This window comes from Molossus molossus, unplaced genomic scaffold (genome assembly GCF_014108415.1).
Source record: "Molossus molossus isolate mMolMol1 unplaced genomic scaffold, mMolMol1.p scaffold_m16_p_6, whole genome shotgun sequence".
In the NCBI taxonomy this organism is placed as follows: Eukaryota; Metazoa; Chordata; class Mammalia; order Chiroptera; family Molossidae; genus Molossus; species Molossus molossus.
Genome location: NW_023425399.1, coordinates 106,065,027 through 106,086,142, shown reverse-complemented (window position 1 = coordinate 106,086,142; position 21,116 = coordinate 106,065,027). Strand labels below are relative to the sequence as shown.

The window sequence follows — 21,116 nt, the reverse complement described above, 5'->3', positions numbered from 1 at the left end:
AGAGAGGTAGAGAGCCCTGGCTGGTTTGGCTCAGTGGTTAGAGTGTCGGCCTGTGGTCTCGAGAGACCCGGGTTCGGTTCCCGCTAAGGGCACGTACCTTGGTTGCAATTTGTCCCCGGCCCTGGTTGTTCGTGCGGGTGGCAGCCACTCGATGTGTCCCTTTCACATCGATGTTTCTCTCTCTCTTCCTCTCTCTCCCTCCCACTCTATCTGAACAAAAAATGGAAAAATGTCCTCAGGAGAGGATTAAAAAAATAAAAAATAAAAAGAGAGGTAGAGATTTATCAACATCACCTGAAATGCTGTTTAGCCCATTATCAGTACCATATTTAAATATGAGTGTTCATGAATCCACAGGAATGGGAGGTAAAGGCAAATCTCTGCATACAAGATGATGCGTGTGATTACTATGGTAACGAAGGCCCAAGCCCAGCCTTTCCTCCAAGGTTATAGTGGAGGCCTGCATGGATTCTGTTTCTGCTTAGACACAGGCACTGCAGAGTGGGTGGGGTGAGATGCTCCGCAATGGACCAGCCGTTGGGTGGCTAAGCAGAGACAGCTGCTGAGTGGGCCATCTCAGGAGCGGTGGCTGGAATCTGGAGGTCAGTGATGAAAGCTGAAAATAAACAGGGTGCTCCCTTGTTCTAGGGTGAGGCCGAGTCAGCACAGAGGGATGGAGCAGACAAGAATCCCAAGCAAGGCTCATGGGATAGCTCTGGAGAATTTTATCAGCCTCTTTGTTATTAACCTTGTCATCGTTACCAAGATGCCCTATAGCTTTCACCCACATCACAGTATCTTGATAAATTCTTTGCTTGAGTTACTGATAGGTTCATAAGGAGCCTGTTACTCTGGGTTTACTTCTGCCAAATAAGGAAATCTGGAAATTCAGAAATGTAAAAACACTCAGGAGAAAGTGATCATGTCAGCTTAGGGTTGGCAACAACGAAAGAGTAAATGCCCGACCTACACGACAGAAAAGAACACTTAAAAATGTTTAGAGCCCTCATCGGGGTTTCTGCCAATGCATACCCACCTGGGATGGCCCTGAATGGTCTGGAGACTTTGGATACCAGGTCAAAGAGATGGACGCAGGTTGAAGAGACAACAGTTCTGAATCACTCCCTTCTGCATACGTAACACCCTACTCCTCCCAGGGCCATCTCCTCCGTGGCTGCTGCCAACATGTCCAGAGTCACACGACTCACCTTGATCTTCACTTGGTCTTTAGTCCTGCTCTTAGATGACCAGGCTTATTTGCTCCCCAGTCAGTAGTTTAACACCTTCCTCTGGTCCACTGGTTCTCAAACTTCAACGTGCAAAAGAATCTAGAGAGTTGTTGAAACACAGGCAACTGGGTCTCCCCCGCAGAGTTTCTGATTCTGAAGGTCCCAAGAATTTGCATTTCTGGCAAGTCCCCAGGTAATGCTGAGAACCACTGCTTTAACCCTTTCTTTGGCCTGTAATTTCTTTAGAACATTTTTTATGCTTGTTCTCTTCAATCATTAAACGTGCCTACTCCTCAGAGAGGCAGAGGCCCAGCCACACTATGCTTGAGCTGTGGAGGAGACAGACCCATCCTTTGCCTGGGGAATGTTGAGGGGAGGGCACACTGAGGGGAGCGGTCAGTCCTCAGGGAGGGGGCCTTTTTTCCCAGCTGAAGCTATCAGGGTAGGCTTCAGGGGCAAGCTGGGCTTTGGAAACTTGTGGGATGTGAACATACAGAGCTGGAAGGTGGTCTTTCTGTAAAAAGGAAGAAACAACAATAAAAAAAAACCAAACAACAAAACGAAGCATGTAGGGCAGAAAGAGAGAGGATGTGAATGGAAATCAGAAATGTGTTTGGCTGGGCTAGACTTTCTACAGGTGTCCCCAGAACTTCCCTGGAGAAGCGTTCTTTGATGAAGCCATCTAATCTTAAATCCTTTACTGCCACCTGTAACTGGTGAAGGCATGTCTGAGGCAGAGATCTGGAATGGGGGACCAGTGGTAGGAGTTTCAGGTATGGATGCTTTCTAGAAGTAACGGTCACCAATCAGCTCAAACTAGCTTAAAGGGCAGTGGGGATTTATTGCTCACACAACTGAAAAGTCTGAGTTTGGTCAGGACCCTGGCTCTGGTTCTCTGCATTTCTGGAGACTCTGCTCTCCTCTGTGCTTTGGTTTCAACCTCAGGCTGGCTCTCTCAGTCTCAAATGGTTCTCACCTTCCCTGAGGTCCCCATGCGTCCTTTTCCGTGCTTAGAAGACAGAGTGAAAGACCTAAGCTTTGCACTGATTGGTTCACCCCTGAACTTCTTCCTGGAGAGAGCCATGTGCTGATTGGTTTAGACTTATTAATAAACCAATCACCCGGCAAGAGTACTTGATCAGTTTCGACCATTCAGCACCCACAAAGCAGGAAGGGCAAGGACCAGCCCACCCAGCACCAGACTTGAGCGGTGGGCCAGGTGCCGAATGGAGTTAGCAGGACAAGCGAAATGGCCCCTGTAGGAGATGTGGGATATTTCGGAGAAAGGCCTCTACAAGTCACGGCATCTCTTCCCGTAGTCATCAGGTGGGCCATGGCAGCTTCATACTGTAAAGCTGTAGGATGGACCTGCTTTAAACTCCAGGCCGAACACAGTAAGATAGTCCAGCCTTCGAAAGGCAGGAAGCCTCGATGCAGCTCTCCCCTCCTCCACAGGAGCTTGTCAGTGGGCGGGGCCCTGGTCGCCAGGGCGCACTTTCCTAAAGAGCAGTAGGTAAAGAACAATTAGAAAACGGGGCAAGTGGAGGCAAAAATACAGTTTTCTCCTAAGACCGTCTGACTGGCTGGGTTGAAGGACAGCGGTAGGTGAGAAGACTCTGCAGCTCCCCGCCCCCCTCGCAGGCCCCTTGGCTGACTTGCTCTAAGGCTCCCCGAGCGGTGTTTGTTCAGTAAATCCAGGCTCAGTTCTTACACCAGGGGCGGGCTTATTCTTGCCCACTCCAGGGCAGGGAGTGGAACAGAGAGAACCGGCCCCTTCCAGGTCCTCCCCAGACTGGCCAGCCTGAAATTTCACACGTCTTGGTCCCACTGAAAATGACCATTTTCCAAAGGAGTTGCTTCTGTTTTTTGGGGGGTGGGGGTGGGGAAGGGAGCATGAGGACAGGGAGCCTGGGAGAATGTGGAGGACAGATGAGAGGAGGAGACAGAGGGGGTTGGTGATGACCCTCTTGGCACAGGCCTACATGCACACAACTCTCAGCCCACCAGGTTCAGCCTCAAATCGCAGTGATTTTTTACCAATTCATTCACAGAAGTTGGTCTCATTAACACGGTCAAGCACTGTATTTTTTTTTTTTACGTGCTCCTAGCCGCTAGGGCCCAGCGGGAACTGAACCCGGGACTCTCTGGTCCGCAGGCCGATGCTCCAACCGCTGAACCAAACTGGCCAGGGCCAGCACGGTATGTTTATAGCATCTTGGTCTTTCCTCTCTTGCCTTTGTCCTGAGACAGGGCCGGGATAAGATAGGCAGAGGAATGTATCCTGTCAACATCCTAAATTGAAGATTGGAATCAAGACTCATAGACTCTGCTGCTAAGGACTGTTCCAAGGACTCAAGCTGTGTGTCCTTGGAACTGTGGCTTATCCTGTGTTTCAGGGGCTTCCAGCTATAAGATCAGGGGAGGTACGAAACAGGTTTCATTTCACCTTGAGCTATTTCTTCTTCTTCTTATTTTTTATTTTTATCCTCACCTGAGGACATTTTTCCATTTTATCTTTAGATGGGGGATGGGGGGAAGAGAGAGAGAAAAACATCAATATGAGAGAGACACATCGACTGATTGCCATCCACACGACCCCAACCGGGGGCCCAGGGACAAACTGCAACCGAGGTACGTGCCTTTAGCGGGAACCGAACCCGGGACTCTCTGGTCCATGGGCCGATGCTCTAACCGCTAAGCTAAACCATCCAGGACTATTATTATTATTGTTATTCTTTTTTAACTCTCCTTAAAGAATTGGAAACTACTACAGATTTTAAGTAGCAGAGGAGAGGAATACCAGTGGGATGACTTTCTTTTTCACCTTAAAACAAAGAAGTTCAAAATGAATTCTGAGAGCAGAGTAGCAGCTACAGCTGTGTCCAGTTCCCTGTGTCTGGGTGCCAGGCACACTGTGGGGCGCATGGGGTTGCTCACTGTTAATATTTAAAAGCTAAACTGTAGTTGTGTATTGGGCGACACTTATACATTAAAAACATCAAAAGGACGTGCAGAGACCATCACTGCCCTCAACCAGCATCCATCCTTTCCTCGGCCACCTGGCCGGGGGCAACCAGGTTCTCAGTTTCCTATGTATTTCTAGAATCATTATGTGTGTAAACAAGCATATTGGAAGATTCTTTTTTTTTTTTTGCTTATGCAAATGATAGCATACTCTACCCTCTCTTCTCTACTTTGTTTATTTTATTTAACAATATATCTTGGAGATTATTCCACATCAGTGCATATAGAGCTGTCTTTTTTTGTTTGTTAATCCTTACACGATATTTTTTCACTATTTTTAGAGAGAGTGGAAGAGAGGAAAGGAGAGAGAGAGAGAGAGAGACATTGATGTGAGAGAGACATCGATGTGAGAGAGACATCGATGTGAGAGAGACATATCCATGGTTGCCTCCCGCACAACCCTGATAGTGGCTGGAGATCAAACCTGCACCCTAGGTACTTGCTTGACTGGAATCAAACCACTGAACTAAACTGGCCAGGGCAGAACTGCCTTATTTTTTAATTTTTATTTTTTAGAACTGCCTTAGTTTTATGACCATTGCTATTAAAAATTCCATTGTATAGATATAGTGTAACTAGATTTCTATTATTTTATTTTATTTTTTAGATTCCTACTAATGACATTTAAGTGACTTCCAGTCTTTTGCTATCACAAGCAATGCTGCAAAGAATATAATAGGTGCTTATTAAATGTCTGTCTCCTCCTTTCTCTATTTTAAAAATTAAATTTATTGAGGCATATTTTGCACAGTGCATGAGTGTTCAATGATGTGCTTAGTAATTTTATCAAGGTGCACAACCATTGCCGTAGACCAGTTTTAGAACATTTCATCACCACCAGAAGATCCTTCATGCTCATTCATTGTTTTTTTGTTTTATCCTCACCCAAGGACATTTTTGCATTTATCTTCAGATAGAGAGAGAGAGAAACATCGATGTGGGAGAGACACATTGACTGGCTGCCACCCACACGACCCCAACTGGGCTGGGGACAAACTGTAACCGAGGTATGGGAACCTAACCTGGGACTCTGGTCCGCAGGCTGACACTCTAACTGCTGAGCCAAACCAGCCAGGGCCATGCTCATTCATTGTTAATTAATGTCCTCTCCACTGCCTCTACCTACAGCAACCACGAATCACTTTGGGTTCCATAACTTCTTCAAACATTTGATATGCATGGAATCATATACTCTGTGGTCTCTTGTGTCTGGCTTCTTTCACTGAATATAGTATTGACAATGTTTTTTAGGTTTGTCCATGTCAAACCATGTTTGTTTCTTTTTAGTATTCCATTGTAGGGTTATACCATATTTTGTCTATTCACTAGTTGGAGATTCAGATTGTTTCCAATGGACCTTTAGGTTACTTCCAATTTTGGGTAATTATGAATAATCCTGCTGAGAACATGTGCATGCAAGTCTTTGTATGGATATATGGTTTCATTTCTCTTGGGTGGATACCTAGGAATGAAATGTCTGGGTCTTTTGGTAAATGTGTTTCACATTTTTAAAAAATATATTTTTAGTCCGGCTGGTGTGGCTCAGTGGTTGAGCGTTGACCCATGTACCAAGAGGTTGCTGGTTTGATTCCCAGTCAGGACACATGCCCAGGTTGTGGGTGGGCCCTATCTCCAGTGTGGGGCATGCAGGAGGCAGCCAATCAATGTTCTCTCTCATCAGTGTTTCTATGTCTGTCTCCCTCTTACTTCTTCTCTCTCTAAAATCAATAAAGGGAAAAAAAATTTTTTTTATTGATTTTTTTTTTTTTTTTTAGAGAGAGGAATGGAGAGAGAGAGAGAGATGTGAGAGAGAAACATAGATCGGCTGCCTCTTGCATGCCCCCTACTGGGGATTGAGCCCGAAACCTGGTGACCTCTTGGTGCATGGGTAGATGCTCAACCACCGAGCCCCACTGGCTGGGATATGTTTCACTTTTTTATTTTTTTTTATCCTCACCCGAGGACATATATATATATTTTTTTTTTGCATTTTTTGTTCAGACAGAGCAGGAAGGAGAGAGAGGAAGAGAGAGAGAAACATCGATGTGAAGGGACACATCGAGTGGTTGCCACCCGCACGACCAACCAGGGCCGGGGACAAACTGCAACCGAGGTACGTGCCCTTAGCGGGAACCGAACCCGGGTCTCTCTGTACCGCAGGCCGACACTCCAACCGCTGAGCCAAACCGGCCAGGGCTGTTTCACTTTTTAAGAAACGGTCAAACTATTTTCCAAAATGCTTGTACCATTTTACGTTCCCACCAGCCACATTCTCGGGCTGTGTTATCTGTGTCCTTGCCAGCATCTGGCCATCTATTCCATTACAGCCATTCTAGTGGGTGTGAAATGCTCTCTCCTTGTGGTTTAATGTGCATTTCCATAATGACTAATGAAGGTGAGCATCGTTTTCAGGGCTTATTTTCTTGCCTCTGTTTCTCACATACAACCGTAAAATCATACCCAAGAAGGAGCACAGCGCTTGAGCTCCAGTATCTGGCCTCTTATCCCAGCCCGGGCTCTCGCAGGGAGTGAGGAACGAGCTTTGTTCCCTCAGCCCATTGAAGGTACCCGAAGTCACTGCCTGTGAAATGGGCAAGAACACCCCCTGGTGACGTAGCTGTGGGGACTAACTGCCATGATGTCTGTGAAGTGCCCAGGCTGGGGCTGACACATAGAAGACCAAAACACGTTCATAGTTTCTCCCTGCGTGTCTGCCTCGCTCCTTCCCATCCCCCAACATTTCCAGAACCCCTTGGAGAGGGGCCTTTTCCTTAACTAATATAGAACTGGTATTAAGTGGCAATGGGTGTGGCACCCAATCTATTGTAACTCAGATGGTAAAATCAGGAACCCAAATGCCACTGGATTAGGCTGGGTAATCAGAACTAATCCCTCCTGTCCCCAGTGAGAGAGCACTGGGACAGCTGGCCTTCCGACCCACTCCAGAGAGGTTACCATTATCTGTGCGTGGCCGACAGCGCCTCCCTGACCCTACAGGGGACAGCGCCACGCTGCCCGCTATCTGCGGGGGGCAGGTCAGCCCAAATAAAACCTGGCTGCAGTCAGAGCTTGAAATATTCCAAGAATTCTCCTGTAACCTCTCACCTGTCCTCCCCCAGTTTGAGAGGAGGATATTTTTGTAATTTTGCTCATGTTAAATCCAAGTCCCCCGATAGCAGCTAACACGTACACAGAGCTTACCATGCTATTCAGAAGAGCTGTGTATGTGCTCATGCAATTTTCCTAACAGTCAAACCAAGTTGTTACTGCTACTGTCTTAGTTTCGCAGATGCAGAAACTGAGGCAGAGAGAGGATAAGCTAGTAAGTGCAGAGCTAAGATCCAAACCCAGGAATTTGGGCCCTTCAGCACCATGTCCTTCTGCTACTCTGTTAAGGGCCCTGCTCATTTTGGAGTGGCTATCAAAATGTATTATGCGAATGCTCTTTCATCCAGCAAGCCCATTCCTGTGATTTAGACTAGAGAACCACTTACTGCCCAGGAAGGCCTCTGCCACAGTGTTCTTTGACACTCTTGTCTGCAAAGTCTGCAAACTTCAGCCGAGAGATACGTCATCAGCACAAGAACAGACAGGTTCAGCGGTATCGCTTTGCCACGCAGCCCTGATATCATCGAGCAGTTTTTGAAAAATGATGCAGCCTGTTCTGGGTTGGCTTGACCTTGTAAGACTGCCAAAACTTACTGTTAAGTGAGATAAGCCAACTGCATGGCAAGTCCATACAGTTTAGTGCCACACATACAACAAAATTGTATATATATTTAAATGACTATATATAGGAAATGAATGGAAAGATACCCAAAAGGACAGCAAACACCTCCTCTTGGGAAAGTACTGAGATGAGGATTGGTGCTTATGGGAGACTTTATCTTTATATGCATTTTAAAGAATATGAACGTACACATTTAGGATTTGTATGATTAAAGGTAAAAAACAATGAAAAGAAAGCACACAGCTAAAAAAACAAAAACATGTGGGTCTTGCCTTCTTTGCTGTTAACACATTATCTCTGCGAGGTTGTCTGTGACCCCCACCACGGCCCCTTCTCCTAACGTGAGTAATTCAATAGTGGTTGTCCAGCTCTAGCAGAGAATGATAAATCTGTCTGCAAGGGTTCTCACCTTCCGAGGAGCCACGAAACCTGAAACACTCCTGACTTAACTGTTCTCTCCCTCCGAGTCAGCGCCCCGTGCCTGTGGTGACTGAACCGACTGTGTGAGTCACCTGGTGTGTTCGTCAGTGTTGTAACCTGTGGGACTTCGCTGTCAGGAAGCAGTCACCTGGGGAGGAGTCATAGATGCCGCAGGAGGTCCTCAGTGTCACCTCGACTCTTGACAGCTTGAATGGTCCTTTCTTCCCTCTCCATCCATAGTGGCAGACTCTGAGAATGGGGATGGGAAGAGTCATGCCTTGTAAATTACAATTACAGATGGCTGTTATGAAGGAGAGATGTTTAGACATTAACTGGTATATCACTTTAAAAAAATTACCGTGGCCTTGGCTGGTTTGGCTCAGCAGTGAGAGCATCGGCCTGCGGGCCAGAGAGTCCTGGGTTCAGTTCCTGCTAAGGGCACGTACCTCGGTTGCAGTTTGTCCCAGGCCCTGGTTAGTGTCGTGTGGATGGCAACCAATCGATGTGTCTCTCTCACATCAATGTTTCTCTCTCTCTCATACCCCCTTCTCCCTCCCACTCTATCTGAAGATAAATGCAAAAATGTCCTCCGGTGAGGATAAAAAAATAAATTAAAAAACAAGAAAAAATCACCATGGTAACCCACAGCCAAAAAGGCTGAAACAGGGGAAGTCTTTCCTTGCAGCCTAATGATTGCCATCTTGAAAAGCAATCATCTAACAGATTCTTCCTAGGCCACTGACATACATTATTCTAATTCTTAGAACATTATCATTATTTTTTTCTTCAGATGAGGAATCAGCTCAGTACCTCAACCAGGTAAGTGGCCAAGCTGGAGGTAGAGCTGTCCCTAGGGTTTGTGGATAAAGCCTGGGTTTGGTCCACAGTCCTATGGTCAGGAGAGGTTTCCAGCCATGAGAGCCTCGTTCCTGCCCCACAACCCCCTTGTCGGGTAAGTCTAGGAATGTGGAGAGCCAGGGTATCATCCCTTTGCCCCGAAGCTGTTCCTTGGAAGGGCTACAGATCAGCCAGAGAGAGGACTGAAGTACTAGTACCTGCCACACCATGGATGAACCTCAAAAAAATGCTAAGAGACAGAAGCCAGTCACATAGGACCATATAGTATATGATTCTGTGTATATAAAATGTCCAGTATAGACAAATCCATAGAGATAGAAAGTAGATTATTGATTGCCTAGGGCTGAATGTGTGTTGGAGGGGAGGATGGGACAACAGGAGGTAAAAACTAAGGGGTGTAGGATTATTTTCGAAGGGATGAGAATGTTCTAAAATTGATAGTGGTGACGGTTGTACACCTCTGAATATACTGAAAGCCAGCGACCTGGACACTGTAACACGGGTGAATTGTATGTGACTTATATCTCTTTAAAGCCGTTAAAAAAAAGAAGTGTTGCAGAGATATCAGCATCACTGCCCGTCAACAAGTCAGATGGGTTGGTGCTTCCAACACGAAGCTGCACTCGGAAGAGAGAAATGAGTGCTAACAGTTCCTGAGCCTGTACGCTTGTGCCAGGCACGGTACCAAGTGCTTTACAGGCCATAACTCGTTTAATTTTCACAACCACCTATGAAGCGTGTACAGTTATTATGTCTCCCTTTTACAGGTGAGGAAACGGAGGCACAGAGAGGTTGTGACATGTTTATTGAGCTGGTAAGGAGTGGAGCCAGAACAGAATCTGAACCCAGGGAGTCTGGCTCCAGAGCTCTGAATTACCTATACTATGTTGCCATTCAAAATGCTAAATGCCCGGGCCGGTGTGGCTCAGCGGTTGAGCGTAGACCCATTTACCGAGAGGTCACTGATTCGATTCCCGGTCAGGGCACATGCCCAGTTGTGGGCTCGAGCCCCAGTAGGGGGCATGTAGGAGGCGGCCAATCGATGTTCTCTCTCATCGATGTTTCTATCTCTTTCTCCCTCTCCCTTCCTCTCTCTCTAAAATCAATAAAGAAAAAAATTTAAAACAAGAGACTTTCAAAATGCTAAATGGAAGTGTTAGGACTACACCGTCTGACTCCTGGTCCGCTTTTCTTGGGCAGTGAGACCTGACTATGTGCTATGTCCAAATCAGTACACTAACTGGGATACAAAATATGTCAACTGCATATTCCTCTTCTTTGGAAAATTTACTAGACTAGCAATAAACGCACAAAATATCTTTATTTATAGGATGATTCTAAATGTAAGACTCTCTGTCTCTTTCTATCTTTTGTTTCTTTTTCTCTCTCTTTCTGAAGCTACATTTTTAGATGTTTTCGAACTCTTGTTCCATATTTGATACTGATTCAAGGCCAGCAGATGAGATTGTAAATACAATTTGTACTTCTGGTTGTGAAATACCATAAAAAACTTGAAATTGGAGTTAGATTCCATTCTTCCTCTCTTATGTTTATATTTATCCCTGAAGTTATTTGTTTGATAATTCGGAGAAATCTAAACTTTTAATCTCAAATCACATCCACAGCTTCAGCTCCCATCACCAGCTCAAATCTACAAACAGGAGGAGTAAATGCCTCAGCGTTAACAGAAAAGCTTCCTTCTGCTCGTGTTCTGCATAGGTGAACGCATATTTCCAGAGCAGGGAGAGGACAGCATGTCACCATTCATTTCTCTGGTTCCCTGTGTGCTGTAGGACCCACACTTGTTCTGGCTTAGTCATTGCGTCATACAATAATTCAACAATGCTCACCAAGTTTTCTTTGCTTTTTTTTTTAATCCTCAGCCAAGGACATTTTTGCATTTATCTTCAGATAGAGCAGGAGGAAGAGAGGGAGGAAGAGAGAGAGAGAGAAACATCGACGTGAGAGAGACACATTGAGTGGTCGCCACCCACATGACCCCAACTGGGGCTGGGGACAAACTGCAACTGAGGTACGTGTCCTTAGTGGGCCGATGCTCTAACCACTGAGCAACTGTCCAGGGTGCACCAAGTTTTCTTTAAATATTTTCATTCTTGTGCAAGTTGGCAAGCATAAAAATTGTCCTTTTGAATATATATATATTTTAAAGATACTTCTTTCAACCTAGTTGAGAACAACTTTTCCATTAGATATTCCCATGACTTCTAAGTAAATACAGGTACATGTCAAATCCTGCCTGGTTGTGCCCTCCAATTCCTCAACCACCATATGTACTCATCACTTAATTTGGGATGGAGGTGTCTATTTGCCACCTCACAGATAAATTTTCTTCCTCTTCTGTTCAACTGATTTACCATCTACATCGAGAGGGGCCTATCATGCTTTTGAATATAACATGTTAACCAGAGACCCTATGGGGTCCAATCTCAGCATAGTTGCATTTAAAACGTCCTATAACTAAAAATAATTGGAAATGCAATTCAAGTCTTTATTAAAGAATATAAAAAAGATCCCATTCAAAACCACAGAGCAAAATGTCTTCAAGTCCTCTTTTTCATCTCTCTGGCTCAGTCTTCTCCACCGTCCCCGGGCCCTGTCCCACACCCGGGGGTGTTTCCTTTTTGATGCTAACATACACCTTTATCAACCCACTGCTCTTTCTACCCTTCTCGTGGGTGGCTGAAACCTCAGGTCTAAGCACAAAGTTGCTTCCTGCACCCATCTTCCTGAGGAAGAAAAGTGTATTCTCCTAAATTAAGAAATGTTAACCCTGATACTCAGGGAGCGTGGGGGGTTCGCATAGGGGTAGTTTGGGAAAGCTTTTTTGTGTCCAGGGACTGGAACAGAACCTCTTGAGATTAAGGAGATGCCATGGCGACACCAGAAGCAGCAGGAGGGCCTCAGAGGGTAGGACCAGCAGGCGTTTGTGGGTGGAACACTCCACGGGAGGCAGGGTCAGCCTGCTGGGCCCACAATCTGTGTCTTCATACAGGGCCCTGTGCCCAGGAGGGTCTCAGGGCTGTTTACTGCCCTGCTGTTGCCATCTTAAATGTCTTAATCATATTCAAACAAGAAATCCCAACTTTCATCTCGAACCAGGCCCCACAAATGACGAGGCCAGTCCTGAGCAGGGGCAGAGGTCCTCAAACACTTTACCACCCACCCCGAGTCCCTCTCTGACTACTCACTGCCCCGCATCCAGAGGTTTCAGGTGACGGGGAAACCTTGACCTGTCAGGGAATTTGTCTCTGGTGAGCCATCTCTTGGTATATCTGGAACAACCTGGAAAAGTGAGAGGAAAGAAGGGGGTTGGTTCTGAGTGATTTAGGGGCTGTTATACCCATATAGAGAGGGGTTTCCCCTCCATGGTACAGCTGTGGCTCTTTAGATCTAGCCTCCTCCACCAAGAGCTTAGCTCAGGCTTCTGTTTTAGGACCCTCAGCATCCCTGGACTCACTATTTGCTGCTTTTAGGTGCCCCTTTGCTGCTTATGATCAATGTAGCCTACTGTGCGGTGGGCTTTCCTTCTCCTGAGCTCTGTGGTGTATGAGAACCTGACCCTGGACAGAACGAAATGTTGTTTCCCAGCTGGGGGCTCCACAAAGGCTGGATTTTGCAGAGTGGTGCTAGTGCTGTGCCCAGAGGATGGGGTGGAAAGGGTCCCCTGGGTTCAGACAGAACTGGTTCTCAGAGCTGCCCCATGTCTGTGCAAGTGGTGCATGGTGCACCTTGCACACTCGGGGTGTCAGCCGGCGCAGCCAGGAAGGGTGACCTAGGACAGCAGTCACTTGAGCTGCGTGATGGTGGGCAAGGGTTGAACCTCTCTAGGCCTCACTGTCCTGGTCTGTAAGAGGGAGAATGTGTTAAAACCACTTAGGGAGTTAACCAGAAATGGAATGAAAGAACACAACTGGTGGCCACTCAGATGTTAAATGTCTACCTGTATTAACGAGTGCATGCTCGTTGGAAAACGCTCTCTGCCGCCGCCCTCCCAGGGCACCGGTCCTGTGCTCGGGAGCCATGCTTTGCAGTTTCACAATGCCTCCCCCCTGGACTTTGCATTTAATCAGCTCCTCTTTGGGGAGGCAAGTAGGCAAATGCACCTTTTGAATTCAATATGAAAAGACTTGGAGAAGAGAAAGAGAGGGAACGAGAGGAGGGTCCCAACTGTGGATCATGCAGCTGTCTTCCTGGTCATCTGGGCTCTGGCTGTCCTGTGATGCTCTACATCTGGGGTTCTCAACCAGGGCTGCCTTCCCCGGGGACATGGGCAATGTCCGCAGACATTTTTGGATTGTCACCACTTGGGGGAGGGGTGCTGCTGGCATTAGCGGGTTGAAGCCAGGGATTTGGCTAGACCACCTACAGTGCACAGGACAGACCCACAACCAAGTGTCTGGTCCAGGTGTCAGCAGCGGTGCGGGTAAGAAAGCCTGTCCCAGTGGCACCAAGATAGAAATCAAGAGAGGAGGCGAAACAGATCCAAAAGAAGAGGTTTACTGAAGACGAAGTGGAGGGAAGGAGAAAAGTAGGAGCTTGATGAACCCAGGGAGTGCACACTCATGAAACTTCCCCAAATTGCTTCCTGGACTGGCTCATACAGGGCTGGGTTCCCCCGGGCGCAGAGGGAGCGCTTTGCTTCCCGGGTTCCCGCCGCGGACTGGTACCGATGGGTGCAGGTGCAGAGCTGAGCTCTTCGGGAAGTGCCTGAAGAGAAACTTCTCTAGGAGAGGCTTAAAACATAACCGAAGAGCACTCCCACCCACGCAGGAGATGTCTCACGAGGACTTCCAGCCTGCCCACCGGGGTGAGCGCCCACCCCAGCCTGTACGAGCCGTGGGGGCAGCACTGTGCTCCTTCTCCATTCCGCAGACTCCCGGGAAAGCCAAGCCCCAGGACACACGGTGATGCTGGCGGTTTTCTTTTTCAGATCCACGTGGCATCAGAGGATGACAGACTCGGGAGGGCCCCAGAGGCGCACGCTGTGTTTTTTATCCACGTTGCTTTCCCAGAAGGTTCCCGAGAAGTCAGACACGGTGCTTCGCTGCATGATATCTGGTAACCATCACTGCCTAGTCACCCTCTGGCATCTCCCTGCCGGTCAGGTGTTTTGGCTCACAAAGGCGTGGCAAACATCACTGGGGAACATTACCTGGGAAGTTGATTCTAAGTAGCCAGTTGAGCAACTAAATTTTCTAGGATTTTTTTTTTTTCCTAAAAGATTTCCTGGAGTCACTTCTTGTTGTGGTTCTTGGTTAGGCAACTCCCACACTGGTTATTTTGCCAGAGAATCCACCCTTAATTTCCCGGGGCGCATAGGAATAGCATGAATAACCTTGATTCCGACGATTTATTGAACCCTTCTTCCATTGCTCTTTTATTGATATCCCCAGACTGGCTGAATCCATGTCCCACTCTTGCCTTCTTCGGTGTGCTAGTCAGCAGTGCACAGGTGGAAACCCGGCAGAGGTGCCGTGGAGGAAAAGGAGGGGCCTGGAATTCCCCTTGGACTGGAGAATAAATAGCCCAGAGCTGACTCAGAATTTGTGCCCCCGAGGTCAAAGGGTTGTTAAAATAAGATAGAAGTAAAGTAATCGGGTAGGAAAGTGGAGTCTGTACGTGGTGCACTGTTTTCTTCTCTTTTCGGATCACGGCTCTGCTCTGGAAAACATGGAGCCCACTGGGGCTCTGCGAGGGCAGACAGAAGACGCTCCTGATCCCTGTCCCAGTCCGCAGAGCAGAGCCAGCAGCGCTTCCTTAGCCGAAGTCGTGATGAAATCTGGTCTTCAGGCTGGGTGCTGGAGTGTAGGAGGTGCCCGCAGCCTCGCTGAGCCCCCTCTTTCTCGGGGGTTGTGCGTGGCAATTCAGAGACAGGGGCGGGCGCAGCTCCACTCCTGTCCTTCAGAGTAGGGTCCCTTGTCTCCCCAGGAAGCCCCTGTGTTTGGACATACCTTAAACTCAGCGGCTGGTCCCCACACACATTATCTAGGTTCTTGTGAAACGTCAAAGGGGCTCTCAATCTGTGAGATTTTAAAAACAAGGGGAGGATTTTTTGGGGGAGATTTTCAGCAAATGGAAGGACAAAAGAGAACCACCCACAAGATACAAGATGCCACTTTCCTGTGCAAGACTCACTTCGGGCTGGTTGCTCAGATGTGTACGGCACAGGGCGGGATGGTCAGCCACGCAGGCGCTGCGAGAACATTCAGCTCTGATCGGTCTGAATGGAACACTGGAGTCCAAGATATCAGAATGAGCCCCAGGCCCAGCTCAGGTCTACTTTACATACTTTCTTCAAAAAAAGTCATGTACACACCTAAAAAGAGCAATTAAATGCTTCCTAAGAAGGAATCTAATAAAACAGACTTAAAGGGGACACGGGCTGATAAGATCAGGCGGAAATGAAATATCACCAGCAGTCTCCTTGATGCCTTTTCAGGGAAGCTCATTTTTGGTGGTTTAGTCATTTGTCTGAAAGACACTCAGCCACACAGCTGCTGGGAAAGACATGTCCTTGCGTGTAGGTCTGTTTGCTCCTGGCTCCAGAGACAGATTATTCATGCATCTACCTGGAGAAGGAGGAGGCAAAGAGGAAAACCTGATGTTGCCATGAACTACAGTGATGAGGTTGGCACAGAGATAGTCCAGCTGGGAGACCCCAAATTAGATGAGACGTGGACAGGGAGAGAGGGCAGGCTCCCAGTAGCCGCAGGTCCCTCTATGGTACGGGTCTCAGAAGAACATGGAGTTCTTCTCTTAGTGGTGTCTGGGGTTGCTTGCCAAAAATCATGAAATAAATAAAATGGGAAACACAAGAATTTTCCTAGGATGGGTTGAGAATGGTGTATTTTTCCAAATACCAGGCTTTCTTCCTGTACTTAAAGCACATTTTGATGTATTTTCAGTGACATGGAGACTATGAGAAAGTCCTTGGGACACACTGGACACCTTTCTGCCCATCACAAAGTGGGGGGCGGGGGGGAACATCCCAGATTAATCTATTAACATGATCTCTGGTTAATGATCTCCAGGGAAGATGAACCCCTTTTGAGGGAGACAGTGTAGGTCAGTTTCTGTGGTGACACCAGTCACACGTGCATAGTGCCAGCCTGGGAAACCTGCATCTCCGACTCCTTCATCCTCAGGAAGACACGGAACTGCTCATCCACTTCGTTCTTCTCTCTTGTACCATGACTCACACCAGACTCTGAGCACCAATTTTCAGAACGCTAAAGTGACTCCCAGGCAGACTGCACTTAACATTTCGAGGATTTTTTTTCAACTCTTCAAATAAAAAGAGAACCAGAAAGTGTTGGGGCCTAATCAAAGAACATTTGAGGAAATGAGGTATAATAGACAATTTAATAAAGGAATGTTAGGCAGAGATCGCTGGGTTAGGTAAAACGCTGGTTAACATCCTTTAGGGCAATAAACCATAACTTGTGGGGTTGTCTTTTGTGCCAGACAGAGATTATTTGCACTCTGTTGGATAAAAATCTATAAATTTACATGTAACTCCATGAAGTCTGGGAATTTTAATCAATAGTAATTATTGAATGAAACAAAGTACATTTCTCTAGATAATTCTTAAATGAACCTTTGCCCCCATTTGACTTTGAAATAAGATACTGGCCACATATGCCTTATTTATAAGTTTTAGATAGTTTTTCTCAATAGTTCCTTGAGATTAGAGATAGTATTTTTCCATGTGGTATGTCCCACCCGCACCCCAGCACAGCACTGTGGTAGGCAGATAACATGCCCAATAGTGCTTATTGAATGAGAGGGAGCTTTTCCAGTTCCCAGCTGTCTTATTCATCATGCTTGTCCCTACTGCTTATGACCCATTCTTGTTTGTAGCTTTAGGATTTTCTTTTGTAAAAATACTTTGTGTAATAAGAATATTCTTATTTCTGTACCATCAGGTCAGCCCAAGCCAGAGGTAACTTGGTATAAAAACGGTCACACCGTAGAGGAGGGCAACATTGTTTCCAGTTACGAATTCTTCGAGAATCAGTATATTCATGTCTTACATCTCTACTGGTAAGTGGATGAGTCTCCAAGGACTGTTTACTAAGATCCCTGTATCCTTTCACGTAAGGCCCAATGATTGGCTCCTGTTGGCTTTCTGACTCCTAATGTTAGATGCTATTGGTAGGCATCAGCCGAGGCATCCAACAATGAGTCAACGAGGATCTGATCACACTCCCCTATTTGCTGCCATTGATGGAATTACAACTTTATCTAGAATTTTATTCAAGGTGGTCCAGCCATTTTCATTCATTATATTAGCTTTTCATTTAACCTTCTCTCTGGAAAGTTAAGAAGCACAACAGTATCTCAGCATTGTTATCGAGTCTTTCTTGTAAGAAGGGAAGGAAGAAGTGACTGACTATGACCCCACAGCAAATTGGTGATTGAGTTATTTTAGGAAGTAGCATGGCCCAGCACAGCGATTTCTAATTCCTTTTTGTTTCCCCACGAACGAGCTGGATGAAATCAGAAAGCTCTGCATGTGAAGTAGAACCACACAGGGGCAGGAATCCTTGGTGGTGGTGGTTTTTTTCGATCAGCATTGGTGAACTTGTTCTATAAGGGGCTAGATAGTAAATATTTTAGGCTTCAGAGGCCAGATGGCCTTTGTCACAACTACTTCACTCTGCCATTGTCGTGAAGAAGCAGCTATAGACAATATGGATTTTTGTTTGTTTTTTAACACATGGCTGTGTTCCAATAAAACTTTATTTATAGAAACAGGTGGGGGCCAGATTTGGCCTGTGGGCTGTAGTTTGTACTCCCTGGTCCAGATGGTAAGACCCTTGGGGATCTATACACTGTGCTTCTTTGTTTTTCACCCCTGCCTTTGTCCCTCTGAGCATTCAGTACATGTTTTCTGTTGGACTAATTTTGGTTTCACACTAAGATAAAAGAGTATACTCATTTTTTAGCCAGAAGAAAAGCTCTTACTGACAGAATGCCATTTAAGAATTAAGATTTGGCCCAGCCTGTGTGAATCGGTGGATTGAGTGTCAGCCCATGGACTGAGAGGTCCCAGTTTGATTCCTGGTCAGGGCACATGCCCGGGTTTCCGGCTCAATCACTAGTAGGGGGAGTGCAGGAGGCAGTCGATTGGTGTTTCTCTCTTACATCGATGTTTCTATTTCTCTTTTCCTATCTGTCTAAAAAAAAATCAATAAAAACGTATTTTAAAAAAAGAATTAAGATTTGCTAGTAATGTTCATCACTGTTTATACAGGACCAGAAAAGTAGGCAAAGAGATATTTGTAGGGCCTTAAGAGATTATGGGATGGAGGAATGAGAAGGCCATGATGAAGCCCTAGGGGCAAGGGGGCAGATTAAATGGGAGAGACATGGACAGGACGCCAGGAAGGGAAACTGAGGAAGGGAACTTGTGCTGGGGAAGGGGCAGGGAGTCCTCATTCTCCACTCTGGGTCCCACAGGGCAGTGGTTTACATAAAATTAAAGATTTGATGTAACAGAACACGCTCTCTTCAAGCTGTTGGCCTGCCATTTTGCAGAGTAGCCCATCGATGGGAAAGTATTCAGACCTGCTGCAGGGAACAATGGTAAAGCACGTGATGATAGGCTGCGGCTGCATTCTCCGCTTAGCAGTAAATATTCCGGATACTCGAGATCTTCGAAAGTTCTGACTTTTACACCAGTAGTTCTGATCTGTAGCTGCCCATTAGCATCGCCCGAGGCGCTTTTAAAACACACTAATGCTTGGCCTTCACCCTCAGCTAATTCATTCAAAGCCCCTGTGATCCCAGTGCGTTGCCAGAGATGAAAGATGCTTTTACATCTAAAACATTAACCTGCAAAGTAGTCCTGACTTCTACTGGCCTGTTAAATGCTGGTTAGGAGAACGAATGGTGTTTTGTGCAAATGCCTTTCAGAGATGAAGTTAGTTGTTAGTTAGTCTCACACTTTCTTGCCATTATCAATATACCATAAACCACCAGATTAGCTCATGGTTCCCCAAAGAAAAGTATTTTTCTATGTCTACCTGAATTTAGTCTTTGGGTCACTAAGTCTAAACATTTCAAAGCTCTGCCTGTCTTCCCCAAGGGCTTTTTCCGCTTTAACAACTAATCTGCAGTTCTGCCTGGGGGCCAGGAGCCCTGCTGTAATATGTGTGGACCTTCTCATCCTCCCTCCTCACATCCTTTCATCTGAAACTGTGTACTTGGGGCAATGAGATGGCTTGGAGGAGAGGGACCGGGGCCACTGTGACCTTCCGGTTCCCATAGGCACAGTGTGCTCTCGGGTGGGAGGAATGCAAGGCCAAGAAAACACGCCAAGGGAAGGAAACCTCAATAACAGTATGTTTTGCACTGTAGCGTGAACAAAAATTTCCCCCCAAAAGTTGTGGGTGTTGGGAGGAGGGGAGGAAAATGCAAGTATGTTTTCTACCTCCTAGTGAAAGCAGGCTGCAGGACTGTGTACAACGGGGAATTGTGGTCTCGATGAACACATTTCAAAGGAAGGCGCAAAGCAGCAGGTGGAGATCTGTCCAGGAACTGCTCCTACAGGGACACTCCTCGCCACAGCAGGGGGGCCTCTTCTCAGGGGCACTCAGTCAGCTGTTCCCAGGGGGGCAGGAGGGAGGGGGAAGCAGCCCCCTGGCTCTCCATCCGCTCGGCCCTGGCAGGGGCTGGGCTGGGCACAGGACCTGCAGTGGGCCTGGTGGGGACAAAGGTCAGGAGAAATGCCCGGTCCTGCAGTGGTCAGTCCCTGGCAGGGTACAGGGAGGGCTCCTGGAGGCTGAGCAGCCCGAAGCAGAGAGAAAAGATGGAGAGCAGGTGGGCTGTACCCCAGGGGCCCGATGTGCCAGAGTTAAGGAGTCTGCACCTTTCTCCTGAAAATGATGCCCAGTCTCTGAAGGAGTTTGGGGGCAGCAGAGGATTGTGGATGGGAAGGTTTGCCTTTTTCAGACCATCCCTCTGACTATAGTCTGAAAGCAGATTGGAGGGTGAGCCTGAACAAAGACGGTAGGAAGAGGGGTCAAGGTCAGCCTGAGAGATGTGAGGCAGTAGAAGACCTTCCGTTCTCCAGCCCCCCCCCCCCATTTCCAAACACATCTCCCTTCCCTCCTGCTCACGTGCTGTGTGGTGGTCAGCTGGCCCCTCTCACCAGCACCCGCCCAGGCCTGCATGCCTGCTCTATCCCCTTGCCCGGAACGTGCCCCCCCCCCTCCATTTTCCAACCCACCTGGAGCACAGGTGCACAGACCTCGGGCTTCGCGGACCAATCTCGAAAATGGTTGCTTTTTCCTGAGTACTCACTGATCGCTGCTATTACCACCTCAGAGGAACCTTCCCAAATCACCTTCTATAAAACAATTCGGCACTCATCTCATGTAATTTTTTAAAATTATATTTTTTATTTGGTTTTTGTCTGTCTCCTCAATAGACTGAAAGTTCCCTGAGGTGCTGTCGCCCTAGTACCCAGAGTGACTGGCACATAGCATGTGCTTAATAAATACTGGTTGCATTAAGTTAGTAACTTCTGCCTTGGCTGGTTTGGCTCAGTGGTTAGAGCATCGTCCCGCAGACCAGAGATCCGGGTTCGGTTCCTGCTAAGGGCATGTACCTCGATTGCAGTTTGTCCCCGGCCCTGGTTGGGGTTCTGTGAGTGGCAACCAGTCTATTTGTCTCTCTCTTCCTCCCTCTTTTTCTCCTGCTCTATCTGAAGATAAATGAAAAAAAAAGTCCTCGGTGAGGAAAAAGAAAAGTTAGTGACTTCTGCTTCGTTAATGTCCTTTCTTTGTCAACCCCTGCGGGCAGGACTGGGATTTCTCTTATTTGGTATC

At 47.0% G+C, this 21,116-nt stretch overlaps 1 protein-coding gene across 1 annotated transcript in view; it reads left to right on the top strand.

Moving 5' to 3' along the window:
* ALPK2 (alpha kinase 2) overlaps positions 1–21,116 on the top strand; it is a 107,371-nt gene that overhangs the window by 2,719 nt on the left and 83,536 nt on the right. The window contains exons 2-3 of the mRNA XM_036245968.1: positions 14,213–14,340; positions 17,208–17,325. Of these exons, the coding sequence (XP_036101861.1) occupies positions 14,232–14,340; positions 17,208–17,325 (227 nt within the window). The 5' untranslated portion in view covers positions 14,213–14,231. The remainder of the gene's footprint in view (positions 1–14,212; positions 14,341–17,207; positions 17,326–21,116) is intronic.